The sequence below is a fragment of the Drosophila obscura genome, unplaced genomic scaffold (genome assembly GCF_018151105.1).
Source record: "Drosophila obscura isolate BZ-5 IFL unplaced genomic scaffold, ASM1815110v1 contig_179, whole genome shotgun sequence".
NCBI classification, from domain to species: domain Eukaryota; kingdom Metazoa; phylum Arthropoda; class Insecta; order Diptera; family Drosophilidae; genus Drosophila; species Drosophila obscura.
The window spans coordinates 2,634,258-2,646,310 of NW_024542766.1; the positions used below are offsets into that span (position 1 = coordinate 2,634,258).

Genomic DNA, 12,053 nt, shown 5'->3' on the forward strand with positions numbered 1-12,053 from the left:
ATAAGCTGGAAAGCTTCTCTTCTCTTCTCCTTTTTTGCCCTATACTGTTTTCATATTAAAAATATTGTTTGCCTTTGCTGGCAGACCCAACTGAGGGATGTTGCATTATAATATATGAAACACACTCACAGCACACCTACTACTACACATACTGGTGTGTGCCATTATGGAGGATGGCGACGCCTGTTTTGTGTTTTTTTGCTACACATGTGTGAAATTGCATGTAGCTACAGGTACAGGTGTGTGGTGTGCGGTGTGTGGCAAGGGGAATGGATGCATTAGACACATCATAATTAAACGCGGCATGGCGCTCATCATCGTCACCATCTCCTCCATCATTATTATCATGAACATTTTTTTTTTCCATGATTATAATATGCCACTCGTGGATGTTGCTTCTGGTTCTTCTGGTTCTTGTTGTAGCCGCGCCAATTAGGGAAATTGTGTGCTATTTCCAATTTGAAAATTTCAGCGCTCTTCTCGCTCTTCTTCTGGTCTGTCTTTCTCCCCGACTCTGAGGGCTTAAGTGCCCCACCAACCAAATAGCGAAAAAAACGTACTATCAGAAATGAAAGAAAGGCGGAGCGAAATTGGAAATACTCTTGCAGAAACTTTCTTGGTGTCCAAAAAAAACTTGTATAATTATGGGTATTTTATTCTATGCATTGTTTTTCTAATACTTATAATTGAGAGCGGAAAATCAACCATTAAAAATTATTAATTTTATGTAAAAGTCTAAAAATGAATGACTATTTATATATTTACCTAAAATAAATATATAAAAAATTACAAATACCCCCATTGCAGTGTATTAGAAATTCATAAAAACAAAGGTAAAATCTGCAATTTGTTCAACGTTCAACTTCCAAGATCCCCCTTCTGTATGTGTGGGCAGATGGCTTTTGGGGGGAGCTGTGTGATGTCCATTAGCCAAAATGGAGCAGGCTATTTTTGATTTAATGAGCCATGCTCTAATGGATTTTGATGTTTCGCTAACTGTAATTAAACACTCGCCAAGCCGGCCAAAAAAATCAGACAACAACAGAGTTTCTGTAGTTGCTTCAAGTTTCTGCTTTTCTTTTGTCCTCCCAAAAGGAAGTTGGACTCTCAAGTGTAAGGGATATTTTGGGTAGCAAATATTCAGCAGTGCCCAAAAAAATAACTAACCAAAAAATCTGAGAAAATCTTAAAACGATTTGTGGGGAGGGGTGGTGCAAAATGAAAGTACAATAACGAAATAAATACAAAAAAAAAGAGAGGCAAGTAAAATAAAATAAACAAACAAATGCCTCATTACATGCGAAATTAAATTTAAATGTTTGCTTAATGTGATTCCCAGAGAGTTGCCCAGGGTGCTATTGGCTAGTGGCAGCCCGGGAAAGGGCGGAAAAGGTATACCCGGGAACCAAACAAACCCAACTCGAATCCGACCCGTGAGCACCACCAACGCACATCAAATATAATTTCATTTTGAAGCCCTGGGCTAACCAAGGATGATGATGGTGATGACGCTGACGATGACGATGGGGGGACGTTGACGGGTCGCCGACGCATGCTTAGAAAAATATTTCTGGTATTTTTCCTTTTCCTTTTTGCCTTTTTTTCCCTGCTACATTTTTGTTCGTTTTTTGGCCTCTCGACTGAGTGGAGAAATTAGAATTTTTGCGTGTGTCTGCGGTCGCCGCATTTGGACGCCGACGGATGCCGCCATCGCTCCAGGCCGCATTTCCTGACACCCCAACCCCGCCTGATACATAGCACCAAATTTAATATATATTTATGCAGGGTATAAGCTCAAGGGTGCACAGGTTATATAAGGTTTGCCGAAAAAAAGAAAAGGGAATAGACGGGAGAAGACGGAAGTTGAAGGAACAGAATTTGTAAGATTGTTTCCCTATGGGATATGGGATAATAGAGTTTAAGAAAGGAAGCGAATACTACAAGATTTCTATAATTTAGTTATTCTAAAACGCGAAGAAGAAAAATTCAAATGATAAAACTCCTTAAGTATTAGAGTAAAGTAAATAAGAGTTTCTCAGTAAAAAAGGCTAAAAAGAAATAAATCTCAATATAAATAAATCATGTTGAGTAAATAAAATGAGAATGGATAAATACTTACAGCATAAGAATTCATAAAGAGAGATCCTTAAATCTGGAGGAAAAACAGACAAACAAAATTAAAAGCCTGCATTAAACTTTTTAGGATAATTTTATAATAGTTGAAAATGGGAAAATCATAAAAACAAGAAAATTCTCTGAAGAATGATATATATTTTTCATCTTAAATATCTCTGAATGTAAGAAATTTAAGAAAATAGTTTTAATAAAACAGGAAAGATTTATTTTGCTTTTAAAATGTTTTTTTTTTAATAATAAGTACTACCAATTTTTTTTTTTATTTTTAACAGAATTATTAAACGATAATAAGTCTTTATATCCTGCATCTGCAGCCTTTTCGCCTCAATAATGGTCATCCAAATGTCGACACTTTTTTGTGTGTAAACTAACTGGTAAATAAGGCCGGAGGAGTCTGCCAGAGAGACAAAATCATAATAATTTCAATATTTTTGTTGCCGGTTGATGGCCGTTGCTGTTGCTGCTGCTGCTGTCAGTGGCAAACTGTCAACGCAGGGCGTTTATTTGACAGCCGCTGGGGATTAGAGGCTGTACGGAATGGGGCATGAGGCATGGGCATGGGCATGGGCATGGGGGCTTGGGACTGATGAGGCATAAGGCAGAAGGTTGTGCGGCAGTTGATTGTGTGGCGCTGGCGGTAGGGTGGCACGCTCAATTAAAATATAATTTTTGTAAAATTATTACGAAAAATAAAATAGGATGAAAATAAAAACGTGGAAAGAGCGGGCACACCGAGGGGAGATCCTTTTTTGGATCTGCATCCCATTGCATTCACATGGCCATAAATTAAAAACTTAATAACGAGCGGGGCACAGGATTGGTGCAAAAAAAAAAAAAACAACAACCAGGACATGCCCAATACGTGTATCCTGCTCCTGCCTGGCAATGTCCGCAGTCACATCACATGCATATCTCCCTCTCTATCTCGCTCTCTCCATCTAGCTCTTTCACTCGCTGTGTGTGTGTGTGCCTCACTCGATGGGATGCGGCTGCGGCAGCAATAAATCGCTAACAGAAAATAAATCAACGCGCATAAATTCCAATGTACGCCGAGGCTACATGCCCCGACTTTATTTACGACATTGCGACAAAGACAGTAACGGCAAAATGCTGCCCCTACCACACACCTCTACCTTCTCCTCTTTCCCATCTCGGGCCCATGCCCCTGACCCTGCTGCACCTTCTAGCCAATGAGAGGTACGAGGTCAAGCCAAGAGGGTGCTGCATATCTATAGCATATCCATATCTATATCATTCTATGCAATACAAAATTTGTTGAGATCAAAATACGCCCGATATATATATATCACAATTTTCTAGAGAAGAAAGCCCACGGTTGCAGCTGTTAGGCTCAAGGAACTATTTTTGTAGGGAAAATAATACAACGGATCTATGCAGAGTTCTTAATTAATCCGCATCAGACCTTAGCATTCTAGAAATCTACGATTTTGTCATCGTTTCAGGATGTAGACGCGCCCTAAGAAAAGATTCTGTACAATTAGCTACTCAAGATGAATAATTTATAGATGAATATTTTAAAATAAATTTTTTTAGAATTAGTTAAACATTCTGAAGAAATAAATATCTTAAAAAAGAGAAAGAGCTTCCCTTAAAATAATTAAATTAAATGCTACTTCAATTCCCAAGACATGTGCTCACATTGTTAGCTTTCTATTAAACAAAATACTTTTTAAATTAATTTAAATTGCTATAGTTGGCCCCAAAAAAAAAGGAAAGGAATATAAGCAAATAATTCTAATGGCCAGAACATGTACCAGCCAGGGCTCAGTGGATTCGGATGCCCATTCAGCCAGCCAATGAACACGAAAAAGGTTGACCTCAGTGTCGTGGCAATATGTCCTGGAAAAATGTCAGGCTAACGCTGTCGCCGTGGTTAACCGTAGCGACAGCATTCGGTTGCCAAGGGTTAAAAGGGTTAACCCCCAAAGCTAAAACAGAGCGCAAAAAAGGCAAGAAAAAAATCTCTACAAAAATGTGAGTTGGCAGGCAAGAGGCAGAAGGAGTCAACGATGCCAAGGACGAGTACGTGTACGAGTACGAGTATATTTGGCGCATTAAAACAAAGGGATGTGCCGTGTGCTAGGCAAATAGACAAAGGCCGTGGCACGGACACATGCGAGGCGCCAAATCAAGCCTTGATTTATGACCGCCCCAGCCAAAAGGATTGCCAAAGGAACACAACCGGAGAAATACAAAAAAAAATAGAGAGAAACCCGTGCACAAAACTAACATTAGCACCCTTGTAAATGTGTAAAACCGCCAGGGAAACAACAAATCAAAGGGAATACTTCTGCATCTAGGAATGGTCCCATCCCGGGCATCTATTAGTTTCGCCACTCGGCAGAGGTTTCACCTTTTCCCTGAAAACTACTCGGTGATAATTTATTTATTTGGGATTATTTATTGCACATACATCATAATTTTTGAGACTCTCTCTCGCTCTCTCTCTCTCTCTCTGGCAAATATATTTTATTCCTTAAGCAGGCCCTGGCCCCTCCGAAGCCAGCAAGAAAGAATTATAACTTTCAACAATGAAGGATGCGCCATAAATTAAAAATTCCAAACTTAAAAACGTAACAATAAATACATGGCAGCAGTCTCCCTCCCGACAATCGCCAGGAACAGGACATGCAGTTGATTTATTTCTTCTCTATGGAAAATCACCAAGCGGAGAGGAGCAGCAGCAGCAGCAGGAGCAGGAGTCGCACATCCCGAAATCCCTCCCATACCATTCCCGCGCGAAATGTCTCAAAGAAACGGAAGTATTTATTTCATAATCGTTATGATGTAATGAAGAAAACGTCGAGATTGTTGAAAGATTGGACGGTAGTGAAGTAAATGATCATGTACATTGAGTTTTGAGATAGAAATTTCCATGGCAATTCAAAGAAATCTTCCTAGACTACATGAATATTGAGTGTGCATTTTATTGCTGATTTGATTGTGTGAAATTTTCAATGAATTTGAATCAATCTTTATAAAAAAAATAAAAAAAATTAATAAAAGTCCATATTAATAAATATGAATAATAATGTTTATTAATATATAAATAAAATAAATAAATAAATATATATAAAATCCATATTAATAAATATGAATAATAATATTTAGTAATAAGGATTTTATTTATTTTTGAAATATGAATAAAAATATTTATTAATAAGGATTTTATTTATTTTTGTTTTTATAAAATATTAAGGAGAAAAAATAATTCATATTGAAATATATTTAATATTTACTTTTATAATAAAAATATATTAAGTAATAATAATACTTATAATATATTTTATTTAATACATTTAAAAATTTTAAATCGAACTCATCTGTTCAACTGCTCAGCCCCAACTCACTGTGAATGATTTAAAGGCACAGCGCAAAAAGAAGGAAAGAATAGAAATAAACCGAAACACATCCTCAAACATCAAAATACGTGGCGCATATTAAATTCTTATAAAATCGGCATTCGCTGAGGGATGCTCTCTCTTTATCTGTGAGGAGGGGGTATAGCTAAAGGCAGATAGAGCGAGGAGAGAGAGTGGAAGGCAGCATAGCTACATAGATAGACTGGGGCGCTATTGTTGTAAGTTTGAGGCATTTTTATGGTGTCTCTACCTCCGTTGGATATTGAGCTCTCCTGCTGCGATATTAAAAACTTGTTGCTAATAAAAAAAAAAAGAAGAGATTCGGATACGCTTGTCGAAGTCCCATGATGATGCTGATGATGATGCTGTTGCAGTGGCAGATGATGATGACATCAATGACATTTGTTGCGGTTCAATAAATTCGCAAACGCTTGGAAAAACGTGAATATATACCTCGTACTCGTACTCGCACTCTTCCATATACAATATGTATGAAAAGCATTATGTGTGTGCGGATTTTTATAGACCCTAAGTAGGCTTGGGCTTGGGCCTGGGCCTGGGCCCTCTCACTGCGCATTTAATTGTTATGTGCGGAGTAAGGATGGCAGTCAGTGGCAATTGTCAAAGCGAAACGCTTTGCCATTCATTGACACATCGTTCGGGGCTCGAGGGTATGCCCGGGTGTTGTTTAGCTGTCGGATAATCTGCTGTGTGCATGTTGCCGTTGATTAAAATGACACACACACACACAGAGAGACTTGTCCACAATTTACCGCTTCGTATGGGTCGTTTGGGGTCGCCTGTGGGGGGGCCTCGCCTCTGGTCGATTGTCTATAAGCCGACTGCAGTTCCCTCCTGTATTTCTGTATTTGAAGTGCCAAAAAGCACACGTTGTCCCCCTTATTTTTTTTTTTTTTTGTGTTCGTAGTCGTTGGTATTATTGAGTTGTCGAGTGCGCGTTTTAGTGAGAGGATTTATGCTCGATGGCTCGATATTTGTTTAGCCGCTTAGTTTTGCCATTTGTCCATTGTTTTTCAACGTTGCCTCTTTTTTTACTCCACCTTTTTTTTTTTGGCATAAAATGAATGCCCCCCGGCTTCGTTGTCTTTTGTGCTTCCCGTTTGAACTCTGTGACTTTTTTTTGTTTGGCATAAAACAAACAACAAATGGGCGCACAAATTTCACATATTTCAGACAAATTTTGTCATATTTTTTCGATTGTCAATTGAAATGCCAATCAATTATGCAAAAAGTCCACACGTTAACACGTTATTATGGTAATTGCAGGACAACTCCGCTGGAGAACTCCGCCCGAAAAATGCAGCCAGCTCGAAAACAAACAGCAGCAGGAGTCCGTTCAAATGGAATGCCATCCAGGCAGGCATTGTCTTACCCATTCGGCACTGGATGGGGTGGGGGGTTGGTGTCGGTTTCTTTTTGTGTTCTGCCCTGAGCCACGCCCACGCTCACGCCCACTCCCACTCCCACACACATGGGAATATGACTGAGTCGTAGGATTTTCAACACCCAACTTATTACGTTCTGGGTCTGGTTGTGGGGCCCCCGATGCTGAAATTACTTAATCAAAGTTGGATTATCTGCAGCTCAGAAAGTAAACAGTGGGAGTGGCAGCAAAGAGTGTGGCAAGTGGGGTGTGGTGTGTATTTCCTTTGAATTAAAAGCGCCAACTCGACCGAAAGTCGGCAAAGCAAAAGTTTGACAGTGCGGCAACCGGCAACAGCATGGGGCACTTGGCACACATATGGCCAGGCCAGGGCAGGGTTCTGCAGGTTCTGCTCATGCCCAAAGCTGCAGCTGAAACTAAATTAAATTCCATGTCTAATACTCGCACAAGGATTAGGACCAAACAACGCCTCAACAGCCTCGATTGGGCCCTGCCTGGCCCTCGCCTCGCCTCGCTCCGCCTCATTGCCTAAGACGGGTAATATTAAATAATTTTTACCCATCGCCCAAAAACCAGAGGCTGCTCACAGGACGTACACACATATGGCATGAATTCGCTAGCTCATTGTTTTGCATCGCAGTGCAGAGAGCAGAAGAGTGGCAGAGTGCCGGGTGGTGGTCGTCTCCTGTCCCAAGCAGGAGCAGCCACAGATTAAAGTCTCCCGTGGCGAACTTAATAATAAAAGCCCAGGGACCAAAGTCCTGCAACGATTCGCTCGCTCCAGCAGCAATCCTTATACGAGTACGTATGAGTGAGTGTATGATGTGGATGATGGCACAAAAGTATTTTGTATGTAGGTAGAGGCGCAAATCTTTTTTCGAGTGCTAGACATTAGCAGCATTAGAACAGCAGCCAGGAGCAGCAGCAAGGATACAGCTATCGCATACAGCCATCGTTTATATGTGTAGCCACAGACACACAAGGGCTATAGATATACTATATATAAACCAGCTATAGCTGGGAAGCGAACGGAGCGTCGGGGTCACCAAATAATCAAAGGGACGTATGGCAGGACGGGGTCACCAAATAACCAAAAGGACTTATGGCAGTGGCAGTGGGGATTTTGTGGTGTTGTCTGCTTGTCCCCTGTCCCTGTTTACTTACTCAATGCAGCAAATGTGTCCGCATTGCCAGCCCTTAAGCTTGGCATCCACTATTCCAATTTTTGTATTTTAATTATTAGCTGTTGCAACAAAAATTTATCTGCCATGTTTTACACAATCATTGGCACTGGAGTTCAATTAAATCTACTAAATCTACTTTCGTATGATAAATGTGCGAATTTGCATGGGCTTCAGGCTGACACTGAACTCGGAGGCCTCCTGTGACTTATGCGCCGACAAGGGCTTGTGCTGCGCTGTAAAGTACTCGGCTGTTTTGGGCCTTGAGCCTGCAGCATCGTGTTGGAATTTCATGCGTTTCATTTCGCTCAGTGGCAGATTGCCATCCAAGGTGGTCTCGCGAATCTCCACACCGCCCAAGCCATCGAATATGGGGCGAATGTTGAAGCGAACAGCCTCTGCTGCCAAGTCATCCACGAAGTTCTCCAGGCGCAGCAGAATCTCATGCTCGGTAAAGGGCTCCAGGGTAAGCAAATGCACCGACCGCGGCAAGAAATTAAAGTCGGGAAATGATTTAACAGCAGCATTGCGGTTCACGTTGCTGTAACTGCTGAAGAACTTCCAAAAGGGCAAATGAATCTCCTTTTCGGCCAGACGCTCAGCAAAAGTACTTTCTTTTGAGACTGCATTGAGCATGAGAAACACTTTTCCACGTGCAAAAGGTACTGAACGGAGCTGAAAGTGTGCGACATTACCAAAGATATTAGTGGTATAGATAGGGCGGTTCAGCATGAGCTCCAGCTGTCCGTCAACTATGCTTGTTCCGCCCTGAGACCGATCGTTCAGTAGGACCATTCGCTTCGCATTATCCTGCAGGTAAATGCGAGATGTGACTGGATAATAGTTGCCGCTCGTCGGTTCATTCTCCAAGTCGGGTGTGAAATCCTCGCGCTTGTCCTTTACACGCTTGATGATCTCGCGACCATTGGAGTCAGTATAGAAGACGCCATTCGATGAGATTTCACTATCAAAGATTGTGACGATCTCTTTGTTGACAGGACCAATTAGCCATTCAAACTCTACACGATTGACACCCTCAGAGATACGAATGACCTGGGAGATCCATTCGTTGAACTGCTGGTGCACTTCCTTCACCAAATCCCCATCATATACGACGAACTTTACATCGGCTGTCAGCACATTCAAAGGTTCACCCTCAGAGAAAATATACTGGCTCGATCGTTTCGAAACGTACTCTCCAAAGTTCTGCTCAATGTTCTCCGAGACTCCGTTCATCTCAACTTTCTTCAAGCGTCCCGAATTATTGTCGATCACCAGTTTGATCTGCGACGTTTGCACCACAGTTTCGGAATCATCTTCTTCGGCGTGGGTTTCAACTTCTTTCAATTTCTTGTGCCATACAATTTCGTTGTCTCTCTCAGCCTTTACGACCTTCTTGATGTAGTAGCTGGCGATCTTATTCACGGATGCCTTGAACACGAGGTCGTGCTGAGTGCTGTTCTGGCGGTATCCCAGAGCCAGCACCTGCCAGGCCACTGGAACTACTTCAGAGGCCACCACGCGTCCCTTCTCGTCCGTCACCTGGTAGCTCTCCTCCTTCACGGGCACTCGCACATACTGGGAGGAGGTGTGGGCCAATGGGTTGAACAGGGTCACCACCACATTGTCCGCACCGTCCTTGGTGAAGGCGCACTCGCTGATGTTCAGCTGCAGGCAGCTCTCGAACTCCCCCTCCGGCAGGTTGGTCAGCACTCGCAGGGCATCCCGGGCATTGCCGGCTCCTCCGATGATGCCCTCGTAGAGCAGGCGATCGTAGTCGTTGGACACCGCCTGCTTCTCCGTTCCGGTGATGGCATAGTGGTGCTGCATCACTCCCATTATCTGTCGGAGCTTGTCCAGATCCTTCTTCTGCTGCTCGCTCGAGAGTCCGGCGAAGACACTGAGCTGCTTGGCCGTCTGCAGCATGTGGTTGCCATCGCGTTCGAAGCGCTTCTGGGTGGGTCGAGAGGTGTAGTAGCCGGTCCAGAAGCTGTTGGAGTCATTGGCGTAGGGGAAGAAGTCCTGCGTCTTGTTGGGCCATGTGGCAAGGGTCTGATGCAAGGCATTTAGATAGCATCCTGGGGTTGAGTAGAAGACATGGTACTTGAACTGAAGCTGGTTGACATATCTTTGTGGGTGGGACAGTTGGAAGATATACTGGCTCGAGGATTACTGGCAGGAATACTCACTTAATCAGTTTGTCCATATTTTTAAAGTTTCTCTGGGCATATTCATAATGGAAATCATCCCCCATTGGCACCATGATGTGATTTGAGCGGTAGTGCCTTTCCAGCTCTTGGGCCCATATGATATAATCATGCACCCTGGCCTCCACATTGTTGTCGTACCTGCTGCCATCAATAATGGGTGGGTCCTGGCACAGCAAGTCAAAGCAAAAGCCAGGAGGATTCTTGTAGTGGTTGTACAGCATTCCGGTAAAGAGTTCCATTTGATCCAGCGACTCGCTGGCGTTCCAAATCATTTCCATGGCCAGAGTATCCAATCGATTGATCTTATCGCTGTGATCCATGCGGGCAAAGAACTGTCCATCGTAGCCCATTTGGGCGAAGATCGAGGCCTGCTCACGGGAATGACCAAAGGCATCGATCTGCCAGCCAATGCGGGGACGGGCACAGGCGCCAAAAGTCTCATCCAACCATCTAAAATATATCTTTTCATGTGTTTCTTTCTCAGCCAATGGAAACTTACTTTAGCCCCAAGGTAAACTGATCGATCACACTCTGATAGTTGACTGCCGCCTCGTCGTTCATGCTCCAAGCTCCGCCCGTGAACTGCAGGCGACCTTCGTTGACCAATATCTTGACACTTTGCTGCGCTTCCTCCGACTGTTCCTGCCACCATTTGGCAAAGAACAAAGTCTCCACCTGGATAAAGCGACGCTTGGGATCCTTAATCAACTCCGAGACGACAGTGTCGATAATGTACTGGACACCAGCATGCTGGATTCTGTTCTTGTGGCCATAGTAGTACTGATCCACGGTCTTCAGCCAGCCAGCATCGTCATGGGAGTGTGGCACCAGGTGGATGTTGACCATGTTGGGTTTTGTTTCGGGACAAGACTGTAGGTCGGGAGATGGTTGATTATTTCAGACCATTTGGATATGGAAAAGTCAGCGCTCTCAATCACCTCATAGCCACAGACAGCCTCAGTTGGTTTAGTGTCGATTGCCAACAGTAAAACAAATATGAAAATACAGCCGAAATACTTCATTGTGACCAAATAAACAAGGGATCTACACGACTCTAAGAAATAGAAGGCTCGAACTCCAGCCCACAACTAAATTTCACACATATGTAATTTGCCTTTTTAGTGTTATGAAAACAGAACACAACTGAGAGTTGATAAGCAACGGGCACTTGGACGATCTGGATGAACTTTGAAATAATAATATTCTTCTTTCCTACTTCCTTCCTATTTCCTATTACGGCAGATTTTTACAAATAAAACTTAACGCGATTCAGGAAATATATTAAAATAAACCGATAATCATAAAACATATTTACAGCATACAAAATAAGTAATTAATTATACAATTATTGACTAGTGCATTAAAAATAAGTTATACTTGTAGCACTAGGAATAAAAAAAATAAAATAAAAAATTACAAAACCTTTAATTAATAATTATTGGAATGTTGATTTTAAATGTTGAATTGCATTATTGTTGTCTATTTCTGTTGTTCCGTACGATGTCATTTGGAAACATAAATTGAATTTGCAAAGGGACTTAAGAAACACGTTTTAGTCTGGATCCCTACCGATAAGCAACCCGCTCAAGGGGTTCTGGTCTCAGTTTCAGGCAGTAGCACTTCTCCTGATGAGCTTATGTTAAAGGCTTATGTAGATTTCGTTCATGTTGTACCGCTTTTGACTGGGATTCAGGCAATCGCGACATGCTCACACGCACATTTTCGTTATTATTTTTTT

At 42.3% G+C, this 12,053-nt stretch overlaps 1 protein-coding gene across 1 annotated transcript; it reads right to left on the reverse strand.

Annotated features, from left to right (window-relative positions):
* Nucleotides 1–8,134: 8,134 nt before the first annotated feature.
* On the reverse strand, nt 8,135–11,457 carry LOC111079297 (lysosomal alpha-mannosidase-like). The gene is made up of 4 exons (XM_022374412.2): nt 11,254–11,457; nt 10,815–11,185; nt 10,295–10,765; nt 8,135–10,233 (listed from the first exon to the last, which is right to left on the reverse strand). The coding sequence occupies exons 1-4, from the start codon at nt 11,335–11,337 to the stop codon at nt 8,241–8,243; spliced, it is 2,919 nt and encodes a 972-aa protein (XP_022230104.2). The 5' UTR covers nt 11,338–11,457; the 3' UTR covers nt 8,135–8,240.
* Nucleotides 11,458–12,053: the final 596 nt, after the last annotated feature.